The sequence below is a fragment of the Aulonocara sp. 'chitande type north' Nkhata Bay genome, linkage group LG18 (assembly GCF_057382095.1).
Source record: "Aulonocara sp. 'chitande type north' Nkhata Bay isolate Kocher_YH1m ecotype deep benthic linkage group LG18, A_spYH_male_GT1.1, whole genome shotgun sequence".
NCBI classification, from domain to species: Eukaryota; Metazoa; Chordata; class Actinopteri; order Cichliformes; family Cichlidae; genus Aulonocara; species Aulonocara sp. 'chitande type north' Nkhata Bay.
Window position 1 is genome coordinate 5,170,882 of NC_141361.1, and position 22,809 is coordinate 5,193,690.

At 40.0% G+C, this 22,809-nt stretch overlaps 2 protein-coding genes and 1 pseudogene across 4 annotated transcripts; all 3 read left to right on the forward strand.

Moving 5' to 3' along the window:
- The first annotated feature begins 1,709 nt into the window (after positions 1–1,709).
- On the forward strand, positions 1,710–10,746 carry LOC147307757 (uncharacterized; annotated as a pseudogene).
- A 2,494-nt stretch (positions 10,747–13,240) lies between these two features.
- On the forward strand, positions 13,241–14,929 carry LOC147307758 (tripartite motif-containing protein 16-like). 3 transcript variants are annotated; one of them, XM_086273035.1, is made up of 2 exons: positions 13,256–14,335; positions 14,378–14,929. In XM_086273035.1, the coding sequence occupies exons 1-2, from the start codon at positions 13,256–13,258 to the stop codon at positions 14,927–14,929; spliced, it is 1,632 nt and encodes a 543-aa protein (XP_086129161.1). The 3 variants fall into 3 exon arrangements, with proteins under 3 accessions (XP_086129163.1, XP_086129161.1, XP_086129162.1); XM_086273036.1 differs by having other exon boundaries at positions 13,256–13,596; positions 13,768–14,929; XM_086273037.1 differs by having other exon boundaries at positions 13,241–14,929.
- Positions 14,930–18,672: 3,743 nt separating this feature from the next.
- On the forward strand, positions 18,673–20,032 carry LOC147307759 (uncharacterized). Its single transcript, XM_086273159.1, has one exon. The coding sequence runs from the start codon at positions 18,853–18,855 to the stop codon at positions 19,603–19,605; it is 753 nt and encodes a 250-aa protein (XP_086129285.1). The 5' UTR covers positions 18,673–18,852; the 3' UTR covers positions 19,606–20,032.
- Positions 20,033–22,809: the final 2,777 nt, after the last annotated feature.

Sequence of the window (22,809 nt, forward strand, 5' to 3'; positions counted from 1 at the left end):
AGCATGCAGAGTGCACCGAGGGGGTTACGTTAACCGGTTTGTTTACATATTCCACTCTCCGTGTTCCACATGTTGCATTCGCAGATTCTCATTTTCACCGAACGATCGTCTCTTTCCGCCTGGTCTTGTGTTTCTGTGCTTCTGTAACATAAAGAACGAGCTGACATTTTTCTCACGAAACCAGCGATCAGCTCAACAGACCCTCAGTTTACCTGCATGCAGACGGAGGTCAGACAACAATTTTACATGTATGATCTTAAAACAGGACACAGCCACTATACGTGCTGCACAGTAAAAAATGGAGTGTCAATATTTCAGTGTAAACCTATTTTAACCTAGAGAGAGTATATACAACTCTGTGAGGAGTAAACCAGCTCTAACGTCAGAGTTAAAAGTCAGTGTAAAGTTCTGTAGACACGGAGTGAAGACATAACTCCACACAGTGTTGATTAGTACCAGTCCGCAGGCGTGTGCGGTCTGAGAGCTACCACAGTCAGGTAAGTTAAGTTAACATTCCCATACTGGTAACATTGTTTAGTAAGTATTTTTAAACTAAATAGCTCTTTATAGTTACACTGATGTCGAGTTAGCAGCATTTACCCATAGGTTTAATGATATTGTCGAGTAGCTACATGCTAACCATTGCTAAAAGTTCAAATGTTCGTTATATTCTCACTGAGTTAAGATTAACCTAAAACATGTTAACTATGTATTTCTTCTAAGTGCAGCTTAGATAATATTATTGTCACATGTCTAATGGGATAGTTTTAGCAACTAAATTACCGTTTATTAGTAAGCTAATAATCGCTAATTAGCTTCGAAGGAACTATCAGAAAAAGTGGGTAACATTACAATAAAGTTTACTCTACTGATTTATATTATTTTAAGCAAATGCCAAAGGCTTACACTAATTTAGAATTAATTCAGATTCTTTTATATAAATTAATTGACAGCAATGTTAATGATATGTTAATATACAGTAATTGTTCACAGAAATAAAGCGAATTGCAGTAAGAGCGACCAATACTTGATAAGTAGACTAAAGTTATTAAACAATATTAGATGTTAGTCACACTTGGTCCATTTGCAGTAACACTGGTTGATAAAGGATCTTTATTAGCAGTTAATCTGTTACTTATTTCTTCATGCTGTAGCTGTTAAGTAATATTGACTTTTAACTGCTTCTATTTTGTATAAAAACTAAAGCTCTAAAGTACATCCACAGTTTTAAACTCTTTCCTTTATTATTTTTTTCTCTTTTGTTTTGTGAACAGAATATGTTGCTGCGTGTTTTGTTTGGTGGGGAGCAGAAGTATGTTAGGCTGTCTGACCTGGGCCCTATTTCAGAAAGCCGGTTTAGTGCAAACTCTGAGTAAGTATACCCTGAGTTAACGAAAACTCTGGGTTTTCGGTTTCACAAAGCGAGTTCAGATGAATCCTGAGTGAGTCACTATGACGACACACTCCGTGAAGCTAACCTGCCCCCTAGCAGGTTTACCACAACTAACCCTGACTGTCTCCGCCTCTTTGTCGGAAACCTGACAGTAGGAAGTGTCGGACATGGCGTGCCCCTACCTCGAAGAGCCAGTAGATGTTGAAGCCCAAATTCTCCGCAGAGCTCTCCGCCGGGAGAGAGTGATTAGAGCGCGTTTGGACTTTTGATCATTTCCTGATGATTTTCTGTGTGAACGTTACCGTTTTTCAGCACAATCTATAATTCATTTGAATAACATCCTCAGGCCTAATATTGCTCATGTGACACATCGCGGACATCCTCTCAGTTCTGTACATATTATTTGTATTGCACTTCGTTTTTTTGCAAACGGGAGCTTTCTGTATAATATTGGTGACGCTGAGCACGTTTCCAAGGCTACCGTCTGTCGGGCAGTCAGGAATGTTACAGTTGCACTGAAACGTCTCCTGTACTCGTCTGTGGTGTTCCCCGGTCATAGACCCACAAGATTCATCAAAGAGGGATTCCACAAAATTGCAGGTATCAGGATGAACAAAACTCAATTCATGATGTGGTGATACTTGAACTACTACTTAAATTTTACATTTATTTTCAGGGTTCCCAGGCGTGATTGGCTGTATAGATGGCACTCACATTCCAATCATTGCTCCTTCAGTAAATGAAGGAGACTATGTGAACAGGAAGTCTTTCCACAGCATTAATGTACAGGTACATAGTTCCCTGTAGCATTTCAAACTAACAAATTATTTCATTATAGTAATGGATGCTAATTTGTGTTCTCTGCACTGTGAAGATCATATGTGATGCTGCCAACATTATGACAAATGTGGAAGCCAAGTGGCCAGGCTCTGTTCATGACTCACGAATTTTTTGTGAATGTACACTGAGCACAAAATTTGGACATGGTGAGTTGAAAATACTTTAAAATATATAAAGACCAATTGCTACAGGGACATTTGAACTGAAGTGTATCCTTCTGTCTTAGGAGAGTTCACTGGCTACTTGCTTGGTGATAGGGGGTATCCATGTTTACCCTATTTGCTTACCCCTTACCCTGACCCTGAACCGGGCCCACAGCAGCGATATAATCTGGCTAATTGCAGGACAAGAGCCAGAGTTGAAATGACTATCGGAATGCTTAAGGCCCGGTTCCAGTGCCTTCAAAGACTCAGGGTCACCCCAGAAAGGGCATGTGACATTATTGTGGCATGTGTGATTCTTCACAACATTGCCACAATTAGAGGAGAACACTGTCCTTCTGAACCAAACATCAGCAGTGATCCAAACCATGAACATCCTGACCCTCCCACGGACATACAAGATGGAAGATGTTACGTCTGGTTCAGTTTGGGTAAGAAGGAAAAACAGCCGAGTCCGTGTAGGTGACAAACATAGTGATTTTATTACATGCTTCTAAGACAGAAGCATGGGAAGACAAGCGTACAGCCACAGATCTCCAAAGAGTGGACAGCTCCCCGTCCTTATGTAACCCATGATGACATCACACAGTTAGACCTTACTGGAAATGATACCAGTCTCCCCATAGTCCAAAGTTCTCCTTATACAAACATCAGATGATACTTTAGAGAAAACCAAGTGTGTGACATGTCATGTTGTGCAGTTCTGTGAGCCTGTGTGTCCAACTAGAGAATGTCCTGATATGACCTCCCTGTGTAAATAAGGGTGAACGTGCGTGTTTACATAACTCTCTATGTGCATGTTCTGATGTAGGCCTGCAAATGAATTAGAACAAGGTCCTGCTAGACCCTCCAGTTATGGACGGTGAATACAATGCTGTGGATACCATTTGAAACTTGATTACAATGATGATAACCTGCATACATTAATCTTTACTCAGATTACCATAGATATAAAACAAAGATTATACTGTCATCAGATTCCACAATGGTAAATGATTAATGATTGATACTTCTAATTATAACTGTGATCATAAAAATACAAAATAAAATATCTCCTGGTCACAAAGAGCAGTCAGAGACACCATATGTCACAATCATTTCCTTTGACCCATCATCTCAACATGTTGAAAGAAGAATAAACAGATTTTTTGTTCAACTGGCTTTATTGGTCGCCTGTATTTCCTGTACACAAAGTATTAATAAGTATATTATTATGTATAAGTATATAACACTGAAATAATTCGTCCATCTCTGACCACTTCACCCACCCTTAACTGATGTTCTAGCAGTAAAATCTCAATCTTGGTCTTTTGGATCTGCTGCTTGAAGTGTTCCATTTCCAAGTCACATTTTTTTATTTTCTTGATCAAATGGGTCTTGTACAGCTGCTTTACAGGGAGCTATTGAAACACAGAAAATAGCATTGACATTCATAGTACATGCCTACTTAGGTTGGTTGTAAATCAGTGCTGAACATCTTACTGAGGAAAGGTTTGTTGGAGACGTGGCTGGACCCTCTTCCTCTTCATTTCCATCATCACTCTGTTAGAGACATAGAAAGTCCATGGTTTTATTATAGCACCACATTTTATTCAATTGTTATATTTTCCATTGTAAGATGTAAACCTCATAAAGTGTCTCTGTTGCTTCCTCCTCTGTAACAGCTGTCAATGTTTCTTCATTATTTTCCTGTAGTAAAGAAATTAACAACATTGCTGTTCTACTGTAAACTCATATAATCTGTGGAGTATTAAGAGTACTCATAACTGCATGTTGGTCTGGCTCAACAGGAGGCTGCACCAGATGCAGTACACCATCACCATCAACTGATAGAATATGAGGTTTATACAGGTCACTTATAACTTACAAGGGACCAAATGGCAATTAACAAACATATACCAATCACCTTACACTTCATTGTCATTATGCTCTCAAAGACAACCAAGACTGAGGGAAGGCAAAATCAGTAGGAAAATAACTTCACTACAAAATAATTCATTATGGTAAAGAGTTTATCAAATGAATGAGTAGCACTGCAAAGGTGACTGTGAAGAAAGGATGTATGCACATCATGTATTATTTTGAATTTACCTCTTATGTAGGCACTTGTGTCTTGCGGGGTTACTGACTCAGAGGATGTCCCCGCAGAGATGCCTTCAGCCACAGGGCGCCCACTGTTTTGGCTGAGGGCCAACTGCTCAGCCTCTGTGAGTGGTGGTGGTGGAGGACCCCACCTGTTTTTCAGGCCTCTGCTTTTTTTCTGTTGGCTATAACGGGGTCACATTTGAGCATACAGAGTAAGCAAATATGTACTTGTAATGTGCTCAGATAATTTCAATAAGTGCTTACAGAAAGAAAATTAATGTAGCCTCTAACTGCAATTGATTTACATGGGACAAACAGACCAAGCACTATGGCTCATAATACAATTACACCTTACCTGTTTGGACTATATTTTTATATTTCATTTTTACTTGCTGCCAGGAACGTTTGGGGCCTGTTGGGTTGCACCTGCGCTCACATCACGTCACAAAATAAAATAAAAAATAAAATAAAATAACGTGTTAAATGGGTGGAAATCCCTAGATCAATGTTTAAAGTAACACTCACGCATTGACTCTGTCGGCTATGTTTTGCCATGCATGCTCCCTTTGTTTTGCAGCTGAGGCTGTGTTACTTTTTTTCCGCAAAATTTGCATGTTATCGGCATATGCTGCCATCAGAATTTCGGCCTCAAGCGCTGTAAAATACATTGACCGCGCCTTCTTTCCCTCCGTCTCCATGGTGACTCGCTTAATCTGTGCTCCACTAATCAGGGCTTTATGTATCCTCGTGCGCGCGCTTGACTTGGGGTTAAAGCAACTCCGCGTTGATTGAACTAATTGTTATCAGCCTTTCTGAAACCGAATATTCCGAGTTGGACAGTTCGGGGTTACTCAACCCTGAGTATCGTTTTTCACTCTGAGTTTTCTAAACCGGCTTCCTGAAATAGGGCCCTGACATTTGATGCTTTCATGAAAGAAGGTTAGAATATCAGGATAAAACAAGATAACAACGTTTACCTGGTCAATAAACAAGCTTAATTATATTCTAAGTCAACTACCTAAGTTGATAATTGTTTCTACTTCAACAATGAATGAGAATTACCTATATTCTTAAGCTTCATCTCATCAATATTTTGTGAAGACATAGCCTTACTCTACCATTTGATAAGAAAATGCATGGCCTTTTTTTTTTTTTAACAATTTCTGTAACATTTCTTTTCTCTTACCTTACTTCAGTGTGCCTAAAATTTAACATACCAGAAGGCAGACAGCTAGATATGAAGGTGTTTGACCAGTCTGACACAGAAGTAGACGCAGAGGTGTTTGAAGAAATAGTGAAGGGGTCACCTGTAACCTTCCGAGTCATGCTGAGCAATGAAGAACTTGGTAATCACTCACATACGTATATGTTTATATGAAATTTAAAGGTTGAGATTGAAGCATTAACAGTTAAATTTAATGCTTCTGCTTTGGTCATGTTCCTTAATGCACAGGTGTATCTCTGTCATCATCATCTTCTCCATCGGATGATACAATCATTCTAAACTTCACAATGTGTGAACCTCCTGAAGAAGCAGCAACCACTGAAGGAAGACAACCTAAAAGGCCATGCCATATAAACTATGAGGCAAAAGCTGTGGGTAGTGAACATTGTTAGTCTAATTTGCATGTTTGATGTGAAGTGTTTTTATGTAATCGTTTTCCAGTTTTTCTCAAGGTTTAAAAAATTTCTGACTTCATATTTTATGTCTATTTAAGTTGATTGAAAAAATCCTAACAACAAAGCCTGGTGGTGAACACATCATACAAGAGTATGCAAAAACCAAATCTCTGACAGATGCAACTAGAAGACAGATGATAAACATACTTGCTGCTGAGATGACAGAAGCACATGGGTAAGAATCATAAATGTAGTCTATAAAGAAACATTTTTAGTATTGTATTATTTTTAATTGTGATGTTCAATGCCAATTGAGTGACGGTCATCACTGAATTTATACATTAGGACATCTCCCCCTAAAAGTGTAAGAGTGATGTATGCGCAGGGGATTGTTGCTCTGTTTCCATATCTGGAAGACCCATATTCACAACATGGATATGTAAGTAAAGGGGACTTTGCAACATTAAACACATAGTTGCCCTCAGAAATGTTGATAACATTCTGCTTGTATTTAATTACATAAGAACATTACTATGATCCAGAGAGCGGTTCAGGATACCTTGCGTGGCGGTTGAAGACAATTCAAAGAAAAGCTGCAGAGGAAAGAAGTGTCTCACTTTCCAAATCTCCTAAAAGTAAGTTCACTTGTGATTTAAATGATTCTGATCTAATTTGTAGGCAGGAGTCAATCAAATTGTTTTTTCTTAAGTTGGCGGGCCAGGCCGTGGTCGATCCAGACCACTCACCACTGAGACAGTGTTATCAGATGAGGATGTAAAAGCAGCTATTGCTCTTTTGAGACACTCTGCTGATGAAGACACTATCCGTGAAAAGATGAAAGCTACCTTCATTTATCGGCATTCAATGGTCAGCGATGATAAGAATGCAGCAGATGTCTTCATAGTCTTCCCGCGGTTTCTGGACACACCAGGACTGGTAAGACATCTTCATTTGTTGAATCACTGAAATATTCCATGCAGCTTGCAATTTCACTCATTACACCTCTTATCTTCTATTTTTGCATTATAGATAGAACAAGATTTCAGACTCCTGTTTGATGAGGTCACTGCCAACAAATTCTTGGAGAGGTGGCCCATCGATCTCAAATCAAAGATTGTAAAGGAAAGTCATGGACTTGTACCCACCTCGGAGCTCTTGGAGTTGATGTGCAATGCTGAGTCAGCTACTGAAGTTGAGAATGGTATGACTGACTGTTTTTATTTGCCATTGTTGGTTATATAGGCAATTCTGTCTATCGAATGTATTTTTGGAGTAATTCTTTGTTTATTCGTCTGTAGGCTGGGACAGTGACATGTCTGCTATCTTGCTGCTGCTACATCTGCTACCGCCATCTGCACAAGGGTGAAAGAGACCAGGAAAGATGTCTGCATCTCAAGCTGTCGATAACCTCATCAAATTCCTAAAGGTATGTTATTTAAAATATATATTCCATCACCGCCATTGTAATGTACAGTAAGGTGATCTAATCTAATGGGATAGTCACTAAATACTGCTGTTTAATGTGTTGTTGTAGGCTGGAACCAGTGTACAGCAGCATCTAGACAACATCACCCGAAGCAGTCAGCCCTACCTTCTTGCTCAGGGACCCACAAGAAGCAGCATCCACACCTTCTTCATTGTGATTGACAAGCATGCACTTCCATGTAAAGTGACAGGTTCAGTAGGAGCCCTTGATGAACTCTTTAAGGCCCATTATGTCTTTGATACGTCATACAGTTCATCCCTGACCAACTTTTTCACTTTTCTGCAAACAACCATTTACAACATTGATGTTGGGGAAACAAAGGAAACTCCCAGAGTTGCGAGCAAGAATGGTGCGTTAGTATCCATTGAGATCAAAATAATGAAGTGCTTTCTTTGCAAAAGTGATCATGGTAGACCAAACAGCCTTGTAAAACACCTTAAGGTAATTCATGGTCTCTGTACTGGGAGGACACTATATCTCAAATGTGGCCAAGTGGGATGCTCACGTTCTTTTAGTAGTTTTTCTGGCTTTAGAAAGCACCTGAACAAATGCCACGTAAGCAGTTCATTTGATTCTGCAGAACTAGATTTTTCACCAGTTCAAAGTGTTACGGACACAAGTACTACTGCTAATGTTGATGTGGTGCCTGAACATTTAGAGCATAGGTGTCAAACTCTGGCCCGCGGGCCAGATTTGGCCCGCAGCCTGATTACATTTGGCCCGCGAAGCCATACCAAATTACTATTAGAGCTGGCCTACTGGTATTATACAGTTAATATATATATTGTTTAGTATTAAGCTTTGCTTGTTCCATATTCAGGTTTTCAGCAAAACTTGTTTGAGTCCATAAAAAAAGATTCATTCTTATATCTAGAGGAAGATTTTTTTTTTCAATAAATATTAATGTTAGCCCGCGACTTTGTTCCAGTTTTGAATTTTGGCCCACTGTGTATTTGAGTTTGACACCCCTGATTTAGAGGCTGAGTCGGAATTATCTTCAGCAGACCTTGTAAATAGTTGTGCAGCTGTTATTTCTGATCTAAAGGCAGCAGGTGTAGGCCAAAGTGTAGTGAATTCTGTAGTGAATTCCATGGAAGAGATTGTTCAAGATATCCAACAACATGCTAAAGAAACAGTCATTAAGCATGTATTTAGTAATGAAAGAGAAACAGAAATGTGCAAGAAAGTTGAAGCATGTTTTGATGAGTTAGAGAATCCTTTCTCAGTTCTTAATTCTGAGTACAAGAGGTCAAAATATTTATCAGACAAGTGGGAAACTGTAGAACCAGTTGAATGTGTAATTGGCTCAAGATTTGACACAAGGCGAAATAAAAAGACTGGAACATATGATCAGGCAGTTGTTCAAGATAAATTCATGTATGTTCCAGTTTTATCAACATTGGAATCAATATTTAAGAGTCAGCATGTTGGAGAAATGTTGAAAAAATCAGACACTTGTGATTCAAGACGCAGAGATATTTGTGATGGATCTCTATTGAAGACACGCCCTCTTTTTTTCAACAGAAAAGCACACAGTTCAGATCCAAATGTTCTATGATGACTTTGAGGTTGCAAATCCTCTTGGTTCCAAGCGAGGTATTCACAAGTTGGGTGCAGTATATTTTACCTTAAGAAACTTCTCTCCCAAATGGAATTCTTTTTTGGCCAACATACACCTTTGTGCCTTATTTCATGCACAAGATCTGAAACGTTATGGTTTTAGTGAAATTCTTGTTCCTATTGTTCGAGACATTAAAGTGTTAGAGAGCGATGGTATTGAGATTCCACTATTCGGTGGTTATGTTCGTGGTAGTGTGGTACAGGTCACTGGTGATAATTTAGGCTTACATAGCTTGTTTGGTCTGGTGGAGTCTTTCAGTGCAAGGTACTGTTGCAGGTTTTGTTTAGCTGATAAAGATGACTTTCAAACAGAATTCTCTGAAGATTCCCCCAAAATAGTGTTGCGCACCAAAGACAACCACACTGCTCACTGTCAGGAAATGTCTAATAATCCATTGCTTCCTTATGTTTTTGGTGTAAAGAGTTCATGCTTATTGAATTCACTGACATATTTTCACACAACTGAGAACTTCTCAGTTGATGTGATGCATGATGTTTTGGAAGGAGTGGCCCAGTACAAACTGAAGTTATTGTTTTTGTATTTAAAAGAACAACATCTTACATTGGGAGAAGTGAATTTGAGAATACAAAGTTTTGATTATGGATTCATGGAGAAAAACAATAGGCCAGTAGCTGTGAATTTAGGTGGAGAGTCTAATGATCTGGGACTGAATGCTATTCAGACATGGTGCTTACTGAGGAATGTTCCCCTCATGTTTGGAGATTTGGTAACCTCTACTGACCAACATCGGGGCCTACTACTTTTATTACTACAGATAGTTAACATTGTATTTTCTCCTATGTTATCTCAAGGTATGTGTGTATATTTAAAACATTTGATTGTGGAACACCACAAACTGTTCAAGATGTTGTATCCCCAGAAAAAACTTTTACCAAAGCACCATTTTCTTATCCATTATCCTCGCTGCATCCAAAAAATAGGGCCTGTACTTCATAGTTGGTGCATGTGCTATGAAGGTAAGCACAATTTTTTCAAGAAACTGCTCAAATCATTCAAAAATATCACCAAAACGCTGGCCAAAAAAACACCAGAATTATATGGCATACATTTGGCAATCTTCAACAACCTTTAGTCGGTTAGACATTGGTCCAGGAAAAATGGTGTCTTTAGATATGGTAAAAGGAGGTTCTGGAATTGCAATAGCAATGCAACTGCCCAATAGAGTTCAAGTTATGAAAGTGAACTGGGCTAAACAGAATGGTATTGTTTACCGCCCGCATTTGGTTATTTGTGGCAAAGTAGTGTCTGAAATGCCTGTGTTTTACCAGATTGAGTCAGTTCTGATAATACATGAGAAACTGGTACTTCTCATTTTGCCATTATGTACAGTAGCCTTTCAAGAACATTTCCATGCTTATGAGTTGACCAGGACAAAGCAAGATTTAGTTGTCTTTCATGTTGACAGCCTGCATTATCCCAGGCCTTTTGACATACAATTGTCGTATGGAGTGAATGACAACTGTCATTACTTACTGTCATTTGTAAGAGTTTGTTATGCTAATAAATGCTGTTACTGTAACCTGTATGTTTGTAGTTATTTTCATAATATAGGATAGATCACAGCCATTTAGAAATATAGCATCATATGATAAATATGAAAAAATAATGAAAATGAAATATTATTACACATTAGAGTGAACTTGGACTAAAAATAACTCTATAAAGTGAAATCATATTACTCTAAACAGTGTGAATAACCCTCAGTGTTAAATATTTTTACACATTTTGTTGTTAATTTTGACACTAAACTGAGTAGAATTAACACTAAAAAGTTAACACTGGCCATAGAGTAAATTTTACCCTAATTTTGAGTGGGACCAAATGTTATCTGAAACAGAGTTAAAATCAACTCTCTAAGTGTAAAATTGACAGTTTTTTACTGTGTGGCCTCATATCAAATGTGAAGGCAGAATGAGTCTACGTTTGACGTTTGTTTATATCTAATCTTCCTTTTCAAACATTTAAACAGCAGCGAGTCTGCAGCTGAGGGAACACAAACTCAAATTGTCGGAACAGGTTTGCTCGTTTCTTGGATTCATTTGGTGATTTATTAAATGTATAACTGTTATTCTAATCTGCTGCTGGGTCTCTTACACTTTTCTTTATGCTGTATATTTTCACGTCTCTGGAATAGTTGGCAGTTAGTCAGCTGGGAAACTCTGCATATCGTGGATATGCTGACCTCGCTCCGTGGTGTACAGGACCGTTTACCCTCATGATTAATATTCACAATAAAAATATTAGCCGAACATCATGAAGTCTGTATGTGTTTCATAGTGTCGAACAACCTTTGTACAGTTAAAGCCAGCAGTTACTACATGACAGAAACACCAACGTTATCTCTTTTATGTGTTTATACACAGGTCACGCTGATTACTGAACAAAAACCCAAAGATCAGATGTTAAACAGATTTATTTGCTCTCTCTCCTCCTTAAACATGTTTTTAATGTTAGTTATAATTCAGAATTGGCGACTGAAACACGTAGGACACATAAGAACATCAGGAAATAAAACACCGATAAATATAACCTCAGTAAAAGAAGTCAGCGGGGGTTACTACAGCTGTGTACCGGGGCCTGCGCTTTGTCGGTGGGATTGCTTGCGAGGCGAGCGGGTCTATCCCACGCTTTGCCGTGAGACTGGGCAGACGTCTCCGAAATCATCGAAGCACTTTTGCAAAGAGGCTGTATCTTGACAAACCGACCAGACACATGAAGATTAAACCACTACATACTCGGCTAAAAAAATATTAAAACGGTATTTGGTGACACACAAACAGGGTTTTTCAAAGTTCAGTTCTGTTAGCTTCCACATGCCGGTTGTTGTGTGCTAGAAACAATGGCCACCAGGCCTAAGCAATGGTTTTGACTTGATCAGCGTTAACCCCGCCCCCTGAGTTTGATGGGTGAGGCTGACAGATAAAATTATTTCAAGATGAGAGCCAGGCGCCAGGACTGCCAAAATGAAATAACTAAATATATCATTAAATAATTAATTAAATGTGTCAATAATTAATTAATTAAATGTGTGTTGGCCCTGCGACAGACTGGCGACCTGTCCAGGGTGTACCCCGCCTCTCGCCCTATGACAGCTGGGATAGGCTCCAGCGCCCCCCGCGACCCTGAAAAGGATAAGCGGAAGCGAATGGATGGATGGATGGATGGAATAATTAATTAAAATGTGAAATACATAAATAATTAATTAAACGTGTCAATAATTAATTAATTACATGTGTCATAACTATTTATTTAATTAATTAATTCCAATTTTAATTAATTATTGCCACATTTAATTCATTATTTAATGGTGTATTTAATTAATTCATTATGGCAGTCCTGGCGCTCCATAGGCACCAGCGCCAGAGGTGAGGTTGAATACAAAGACTGTCCTCTGGACACCGTATAACATGCCCGATCCCAAGGCCCTATATGTATGTGTTATGAGAGTGTGAGTAATGTGGATGTCTAGGTTGTGGAATAAAATCAGTCTGCTGATAAAACAGTGAGCACAGTGAGAAGATCTTCACTGAGCTGATCCATCTCATCTCATAAAATTGAGGCACAGGTGACCAGGAGGGGACAGAGGGGGAACGACCTTTTATTGCTTTTTTCTACAACAATTTCTTAGTTCAGCTGCAGTATTTGATATCCTGTAATGACTAAAATGATAATTTAAACTAATTTACATGAAAAGATTGTCTTTTAAATGTTAAGGTTATTTAACAACAACAAGGCTGAGCAGTGCTATTTTTAAATGAAAAACTCACAGGCTCACATGTTCCAGGATTGAATTAGTGTCTGATAACCCTCCCTCTTCCTGCTCTCTAACTCAGCACCTCCTCTCTGTCCACATGTTCCCTTGTTCCCTCCCCTTCTGATCTGCAGTTTGAAGATGGGTGCAACCAACATGTGGTGACGTATAAGAGCTGACAGATCCCATTCGCTACAGAAACCTATGTTGTTTAGATCAGAGCAGTTTCAGTTCTGAGGAAGTGAAACTCACACAGTCACTGACACTGTTGGGTGAAATGGCGCAGAAAAGTGTTCAGCTGGACCGAGAAACCTTCTCTTGTTCGATCTGTTTGGATCTACTGAAGAATCCGGTGGCTCTTCCCTGTGGACACAGCTACTGCATGAACTGTATTGAAAGCTTCTGGGATGAAGAGGAAAAGAAGAAAATCTACAGCTGCCCTCAGTGCAGACAGACTTTCACAGCGAGGCCTGTCCTGGAGAAAAACACCATGTTAGCAGTTTTAGTGGAGGAGCTGAAGAAGACTGGACTCCAAGCTGCTCCTGCTGATCACTGCTATGCTGGACCTGAAGATGTGGCCTGTGATTTCTGCACTGGAAGAAAAATGAAAGCCTTCAAGTCCTGTTTAGTCTGTCTGGCATCTTACTGTGAGAAACACCTTCAGACTCATTATGATTCACCTACATTCAAGAAACACAAGCTGGTGGAGCCCTCCAAGAAGCTCCAGGAGAACATCTGCTCTCGTCATGATGAGGTGATGAAGATGTTCTGCCGTACTGATCAGCAGAGTATCTGTTATCTCTGCTCTGTGGATGAACATAAAGGCCACGACACAGTCTCAGCTGCAGCAGAAAGGACTGAGAGGCAGAGAGAGCTGGAGGTGAGTCGACAAAACATCCAGCAGAGAATCCAGGACAGAGAGAAAGATGTGAAGCTGCTTCAACAGGAGGTGGAGGCCATCAATCAGTCTGCTGATCAAACAGTGGAGCACAGTGAGAAGATCTTCACTGAGCTGATCCATCTCATCCAGAAAAGAAGCTCTGATGTGAAGCAGCAGATCAGATCCCAGCAGGAAACTGAAGTGAGTCGAGTCAAAGAGCTTCAGGAGAAGCTGGAGCAGGAGATCACTGAGCTGAAGAGGAAAGATGCTGAGCTGAAGCAGCTCTCACACACAGAGGATCACATCCAGTTTCTACACAACTACCCCTCACTGTCAGCACTCAGTGAGTCTACAGACTCATCCAGCATCAATATCCGTCCTCTGAGCTACTTTGAGGATGTGACAGCAGCTGTGTCAGAGGTCAGAGATAAACTACAGGACATTCTGAGAGAGGAACGGACAAACATCTCACTGACAGTCACTGAAGTGGATGTTTTACTGTCACAACCAGAGCCAAAGACCAGAGCTGAATTCTTAAAATATTCACGTGAAATCACACTGGATCCAAACACAGCACACAAACAGCTGTTATTATCAGAGGGGAACAGAAAAGTAACATTTATGAAACAACAACAGTCTTATTCTGATCATCCAGACAGATTCACTAACAGGTTGCAGGTCCTGAGTAGAGAGAGTCTGACTGGACGTTGTTACTGGGAGGTGGAGTGGAGAGGGGGAGTTTATGTAGCAGTCGCATACAAGAATATCAGCAGAGAAGGATGGGGTTATGAATGTGTTTTTGGATGGAATGACAAATCTTGGTCATTAGATTGTAACAACAACAGTTTTATATTTCGGTACAACAACATCCAAACTCCTGTCTCAGGTCCTCGTTCCTCCAGAGTAGGAGTGTACCTGGATCACAGAGCAGGTATTTTGTCCTTCTACAGCGTCTCTGAAACCATGACTCTCCTCCACAGAGTCCAGACCACATTCACTCAGCCGCTCTATGCTGGACTGAGTCTTTACTATAATTATGGAGACACTGCTGAGTTGATTAAAGTGAAATAGACTGAAGTCTTTCATATTGTTGTAAGTTTAAATCTGTATTTTAGTTCCCTTTTAGTTTCTCTCCATCATTATTGTGGTATTTATGTGCTGCACATAAATCAGATGTCAGTCAAACATTATGGGCAGTACCTCGACATCTTCAACATGTTGTCTTGATGTTTTTACGTTTTATAGGTGGAGCTCTTTCCTGTGTCTGTTCAGCCATGGAGACTATCAATGCTTATGGATATTTTTATTTGAAAAATTTCTCCACATGACAACATAAACTTCTCTATCTTCTAAATGTTTACTGAATATTTTTCTTAGGTATTTGTATGTTGTTGTTTCTCTTCACTGATCTTAACAGAGAAGTCTACAGACCTTCCTTTATCACACAGATTTTATTCTCATTTGTACATTTATAAAGAAAACAATTAATTACAGAGCAATAAGAAATTTTAAGAAAGTGCACTATATCATAATTTATAGTAAAGTGTATTAAAGCATCGTTAGTTAGTCACTTATTTAGTTTGGAGCTGTATCATCTGACACTGTAGAAACATTTCCTCCAGCTTCAGCACAGAATGTTAAAAACAGAACTATTAATGAGAACAAACAGTAGGAACACAGTATCAGCAAACATCATGGCTTAAAATGGAGAGTAAAAATCTAAAAAGAAATAAACAAATTAGTAAAAAGGATTTCCTGTTGACATGTTATTGGTCCTATCTTGTCTGCAGCACCTCCAGGATGCTTCTTATATGTTTCTGGTTATTTTTGCACCAATTTTAGTTTTTGTCAGTAGGAAGTTCAAGTTCAACTCAGTGTGTTTGTTTGTTTTTTTCAAACTGATGCCTGACCTTGAACACCAAACATCTGTCAATAAAGCAATGATATAAAATGCTTATATTAGTACTGAAAAACTGCATATCCACTTTACAAATATAAATAATGATATAAATCCACAGCTGAACTGGAGGAGCAGCTGATCTAGTTCACTCATGTGTTTCTGGACTAAGAGTTGGAGCAAATACCTTATGATTCAGTGATGTTTGTTTTTGTTAAATATTTTGTAGATCCAAGAGTGAGTTTGACTCATGATGATGATGTTCCGAATTAAACAAAGTTGGTCACAAATTCTTCAAAGCTGTTTATTAAGAATATATTCACTTGGACTCATGAGACAGGCTTGTGATCCAAGGGAGCCATCAACTGGACAATTACTGACATGACAACAAAAAAGCTAAGTACAGAGGGGGGAACAGAGGTGAAAATACTTGCTTTAAAGGATTGTAATGTTTCCTTTTAAAATAAGTCTCTAAGGTCAGACAAAGGGACAGAAACTCATAGCTTTCTACCAGCCCAATGACAAAACTATAAGTTGTTTTTTAACATCTACTTTTTCATCTATTTGGCAGTCACAGTGAAAAGTATAAACATTGGCACGCTTTGTCTTGTGATTCTGCTGTTCGTAAAAAATGACCATGCGCAAAGTACCAGACTTTAAGGCTTTGACTTGATGCCAATGGCCTGAGGAGGACAGTATTACCCTTGGACATGTGTAGTCTGCCGTCTACTCAATAGAAGAAGAAGAAGCGCGGAAATGGCACAACTGTCTTCAGTTTCTGGGAGAGTTTAACAATGAGAGACTGATGATGCAGAAGAAATCTCCGTGGTTAAAAACATTAAAAACAGTCGTCCAGGATGATGAGATCCGCCACTGGCTCAGACTGCTGTATATCAGCCGGAGACCCGAGATGAAGTCACGCAGCAGGTATGTAAAACTGTGATGTTCTCAATGAACTAACACAGGAACGATCTGAGCTCAGTCTGTAAGCTAACAGGCTAAAATCAGAGAGCAGCTAATCAAACAAGTGCGTCCGTTTTTTTTAAAGGTCAACTTTTAACAATAGACTTTCATGAGACACATCAAAACCAAACAGGGAGGGAAAGCTTCGGTTTTCTGCACTGTGCCACAGTTCGCTGTCTGCTTCGGTTCACGACGCCTCACTCCGGGGCTACAGACAGTTCTCTGCCGCCTGTGGTGCTCCTCACCTCCGTCTGCACCCACAGACTTCCCGAGGTGGAGGCAGGCCGGCAGGGACTTTGAGAGATGGGCTTTACTTTTAAAAATAGCCCTTAATCAGGGTCTAACTCACTAAAAGATGGCCACATGTCTCTCTCCAACTTAATCTCTTTCTTTTAAGTAATTGTTTTTCATTGAAATGAAATTAATTGTTCAATAAAATGATTACATTTATAATTGAATTAAAGTTAAATGAATCAAGGTGATTTTGACTTTGCTAGTTAACAGGAAGAGAAACAAACTTACACAGGATAAAATGAAATTTGGACCCAGCAGAAAAAGTCAGATCACAGACAAACAGAAACATTCCTCTTTGGCTAAAATAAAATGCAGATTATTGCTCATCTGCAGTTTTAATCATGGTGAATAATTTATGATTCAGCCAAGTAAGATTCTTCTGTGTGGAGGTTTTTCCCCTGTCAAAAGGCATTGACCATTACCTTCATCTAAACATGGAATTTAAGTCATGTAGTTGCCGTTGTTTGTTTTTAAAGAGGTCATAATATTTTTGTGATGGTAGAAATTTATCTTCAAAGTAATAGTTATAAAGTGAATTAATAAGACTTTCCAACAAAGAGAGGGAGTCACATGGTGCTTCTGAAACATTTGTACAAACCTCTCTCACATATGTGAGCAACATGCTCACAGTGTACAGCCCTGCTGACTGAGGCTGCACCTTTACCTGTCTAATCTTTTTCTTTTTACTTTGTTCCTCAAGTCCCACATCAACATGAAGTGTAAGGAGGAGGAAGATCTGGCTGGCCAGCAGGTCTGGAAGCAGGAGAGGAACTTCAATCTGGACCAGGAGGACACAGATCCCCCACAGATCAAAGAGGAACAGGAGGAACTCTGCATCAGTCAAGAGGGAGAACAGCTTGTAGTGAAACACGAGGATGAAGGCATCGTCGTCTGGAGCGGGGAAGAGCGGCTCAGACAGCTGCATAACATCTGGAAACCTGAGAAAGATTTACAGACCAGCGGTAAAACTGTAATCGCTTTTCTGAAGTGTTAACATTAATATTAAACCTACAGTTTGTATCAGTCAGATCTATTTAATGTGTATTCGTGAAAACATGACAGGGAGTTTTAAATGGACTGGTTCTTATATAGCGCTTTTCTACTCAATCTTGAGCACTCAAAGCGCTTTACAAAACTTGTGCATTCACCCACTCACTCCCATTCGCACAAGCACATTTTTCTTAGTGCTTTCTACCAACATTCAGACACACATTCCACAGATCAAAGAGCAACTTGAGGCAACTTGGAGTTAGTATCTTGCCCAAGGATATTTGAAATGCAGACTAGGTGAAGCCGGGAATCGAACCGATCAGTAGATGATCTGCTCTACCGCCTGAGCTACAGCCACCCCCAATAGTGAAGATTATTTTGAAAAATATCAAGATGTAGATCAGTTTCGAGATCAACTCCAAAATAGATCATCAGTCAGTCAGTAATAAGTGAGTTCTTTTTTGTTTGAAAGGTTTTTTTTACTCTTAATGTTGCTGAAAAATGTCAGAACTCAAGTTCTCATTTGCATCAGAGTGCACAAATAACTTCATTTTTACACACTTTTAATTTCACCTGCAAATGTGAGCAACATGCCCTCATTACAGACTTTAACTAAAACTTTATCTTCTCAGAAGTGTTTTTCTATAATTACATTTTTTTTATTGTTCGTTTAGACCTCCACCAGCAAACTGCCTGTAAGGAGGAGGAGTTTGTCGCCAATCAGCAGGAGAGGAACTCAAGTCTGGACCAGGAGGACCCAGATCCTCCACAGATTAAAGAGGAACAGGAGGAACTCTGCACCAGTCAGGAGCTGGAGGAGATTGTACTGAAGCAGGAGATCAATAGTTTTATGGTGACTTCTAGTTTTGAGGAAAGTGACCTCAGTGAATCAGAACCAAACGATGACCAGCTCCTTGCTCTTAACTTTCCTGAACCAGAGCTTGAGGAACAGGAAGAAAACCAGCATGTGGACTCGGGATCAACTAGAAATGCGGAGCTGAAGAAAAGGAGACGTCACAAAAACCGAACAGATAAGTCTCGGAGTGAAACTGATACAAGTAAAAAATCTGTAAGCTGTGACACTTGTGGAAAAACTTTTCAGTGTAAATCCAACCTGACGAGACACATGAGAGTTCACACAAGTGAGAAGCCACATTCTTGTAGCACCTGTGGGAAAAGATTCATTTGGAAATCAGGATTGGAAACTCACGTAAGGATCCACACAGGCGAGAAGCCATATTTTTGCATCACCTGTGGGAAAAGATTTAATAAGAAATCCGGATTTGAAAGTCACGTGAGAATCCACACAGGCGAGAAGCCGTATTTCTGTAGCACCTGTGGGAAAAGATTTGGTAAGAAATCAGGACTAGAAACTCATTTGAGAATCCACACCGGTGAGAAAGCGTATTCTTGCAACGTCTGTAGGAAAGAGTTTAGAGACTTGTCGACTATGAAAAGTCACAGAAGGATCCACACAGGTGAGAAACCATATATTTGTAGCTCCTGTGGGGAAAGATTCAGTTGGAAATCAGGACTGAATTTTCATCTAAGGATCCACCTGAGTGACAAACCAAATCACTGCAGCACCCGAGGTAGAAAATGACCTCATGCTCCAAGTCACGGTACATTTCCTGTCCACAGCAGTGAAGGGCACTCTATGTTGTTTGTTCCAGCCCTGACTTTATGTTTCTCTAAGTTTGATATTTTTTTTATTGGTCTTTAAAGGTGACACAAATATTTATTGAACATGGATGCTCTTTTAATATTTACCACAGAAACTTGTATTTCTTCTTCAGTATAGAAGAAAACAAACATGAAAATGAGTTTTTCATCACTTGTTCCTTGTAACAACCATGATGTGATTCCTTTTTATCAGCCAATAAATAAGTTTTGATACACAGGACTAAAGATTTAAAAAAGTTCAAGACAAGTATACAATTTTTATTTAAATATGTTTTCTTTGTGATTTATGTTAATGAAGGTTATACTTCAGTATGGCTTTGACCTGGTTGTCCTGGTTCTTCTTAGCAACATGTTGCAAGATTTGATTAAAAATGTTTGTGACTAATTTTGTGTATTGTGTAATCCCTGCTAAATAAAAGCAGTTAAATGTGCTATATTGGCTCATGATAAGTGTTTATATCATTTTGCCTAAATGCAAGTAAACTCAATGTTTGCCAACTCTGTGTGTGCAGTTTGCTTCATAAGTACAGTAACAGAACTTAAACTACATGGAGCCTATTTTGATTACATCATTACAGATGTAGATATTATTCATAGTTCATATTTCACAGTGTGCTGCAATCTTCTCCACAGACCTGCATTGCTCTCTGTTCAGACCCGTCATCTTCAAGATGTCCACTAGATGTCGTCAGAGTTCCCCCACTTTCCTCATCTATTGTGTTGCCATTACGTGAGCCTGCTTAAAACCTACAGTCCTTTACATATGGGTTCATTCAGGGTCATGTTTAGTGGGCAGGTTTAGTGCGATGAAGGAAACTCGTTTTCTTTAACTTTACCTCTCAGTAAGTAACTGGAGTAACAGACTCACTGATTCCTCCCCACCTGCTGGACATGAACCAGCTGACTGACACTTGTTTTCATTTTCTCATTCATAAAGTTGCTACCAGTTCAATTCATTTATATTTATATAGTGCCAAAAAACAACAGTTGCCTCAAGGTGCTTTATATTGTAAGGTAAAGAATGTAAAAACCTCCACAATTGAACAAGCTGAAAAGAGCAAATGCTTGGCAGCAGTGGCAGAAACAGGCTTTCTGTCGTAATCACTGTAAAACACTAATCACTGGTCAGTCATTTGTTGTGTTGCAATCGGTTACACTGAGGGAAAAAATTTCACAACTGGATCTCGGAGATAATGTGAATATTTGTGAAAATATGTGAAGATGAGGCTGAAATAACTCTGAGACTCTAAAACATGATGAAATGCTTACATATTGAAATGTGTGTAGTAACATGACCTACAGCTTGTTTAAGAACTCGTGATTTTTTTCCCCTGTTGGCATAAGGTGAAATCCTGCATAAAGGAGGTGACCTTTGCTCCCTGACTCAGACGTGATAAACATGACCCAAATCATTCACGTTGGTGCCAAATAATGTTTTGTTAAAGTTTAACAAGCTTTCCCAGCCTGAAACTGCCAGACAAACAAATCACCTGTTGGAGATGCTGGTTTAGCTCCCTGGGTAAAGTGGGTGACCCAGATGCTAAAGCCCAGCTATGACTCCTGCCTGAGGACTTTTAGTCTTGGTTTGCATCCAACTTTTCTGCCACAATAGTTCAATTTTCTTAATAAAACACCAAATTACAACAAGTTACCTCAAGGCAGTTTATATTGAAGGCACTTTATTTGAAGGTAAAGATCCGACAATAATACAGAGAAACAACAGGTAGAAGCAATGGAAGATTGAAAATAACGGTTGTCATTACTTTTCATTCAGTCATATATTAAGATACAGAAACACCATCTGTTGTGTGTAAAGATGAACAGTAGGGGTAGGGTGATTTTCACCAGATCAAAGCCATGGATTCACAATTATGGTTTGGTGCTGTTGAGTACCTGGATAGAAAATGCACATGTGGAATGGTAGAAAGTGTTCAGCATGCTTTGATGATCTGCTTCAACTATGCTGGGGTGAGCATTACAGACTGCTTCTTAAATTTAATAACCAAATTGCATCAATGGGGAACTATAAATTCTACATTTGGATTTCTGATTATTATTTCTGGCTGATTTTCATTAGATCGACCTGAGTAGGGCAGCGACAGATGTGTGCGGTCCAGAAGTAGAAGAAGAAGAAAGAGGAGAGCAGAAATGATGACATTCTAGGCTCGCTTTTCACCTTTGATGTACTCTTAGCAGGAAGACTTTGGTTTGGTGATGTGTTAGAGATAATTTAGTGGTTGAAGCTACTGTGGACTGACCAGATCTGCCATCAGCTCAGAGTGCTGGATATCACCGCAAACCTGAGACAAAGTCATACAGAACAGGTGTGTAAAACTGTGATGGTGTCAGTGAAATAACACTGACTCATGCAGGACTCTGATAAAAACTCAGCTTGTGGGCTAACAGACTAAAATCAAAGAATGCTTCTCTTTTTCTCCATCCATCCATCCATCTTCATCCGCTTTATCCGGGGCCGGGTCGCGGGGGCAGCAGCCTAAGCAAAGAGGCCCAGACCTCCCTCTCCCCAGCCACCTCCTCCAGCTTATCCGGGGGAATACCAAGGCGTTCCCAGGCCAGCCGAGAGATATAATCTCTCCAGCGTGTCCTGGGTCTGCCCCGGGGCCTCCTCCCGGTGGGACATGCCTGGAACACCTCACCCAGGAGGCGCCCAGGGGGCATCCTTGTCAGATGCCCGAACCACCTCAGCTGGCTCCTTTCGATGTGGAGCAGCAGCGGCTCTACTCTGAGCCCCTCCCGGATGGCCGAACTTCTCACCCTATCTCTAAGGGAGAGGCCAGCCACCCTTCGGAGGAAGCTCATTTCCGCCGCTTGTATCCGCGATCTCGTTCTTTCGGTCACTACCCACAGCTCGTGGCCATAGGTGAGGGTAGGGACGTAGATCGACCGGTAAATTGAGAGCTTCGCTTTTACACTCAGCTCCCTCTTCACCACGACGGACCGGTGCAGCATCCGCATTACAGCAGCTGCAGCCCCAATCGGTCTGTCAATCTCCGGCTCCCTTCTCCCATCACTCGCGAACAAGACCCCGAGATACTTGAACTCCTCCACTTGGGGCAGGAACTCATCCCCGACCCGGAGAGGGCACTCCACCCTTTTCCGGCTG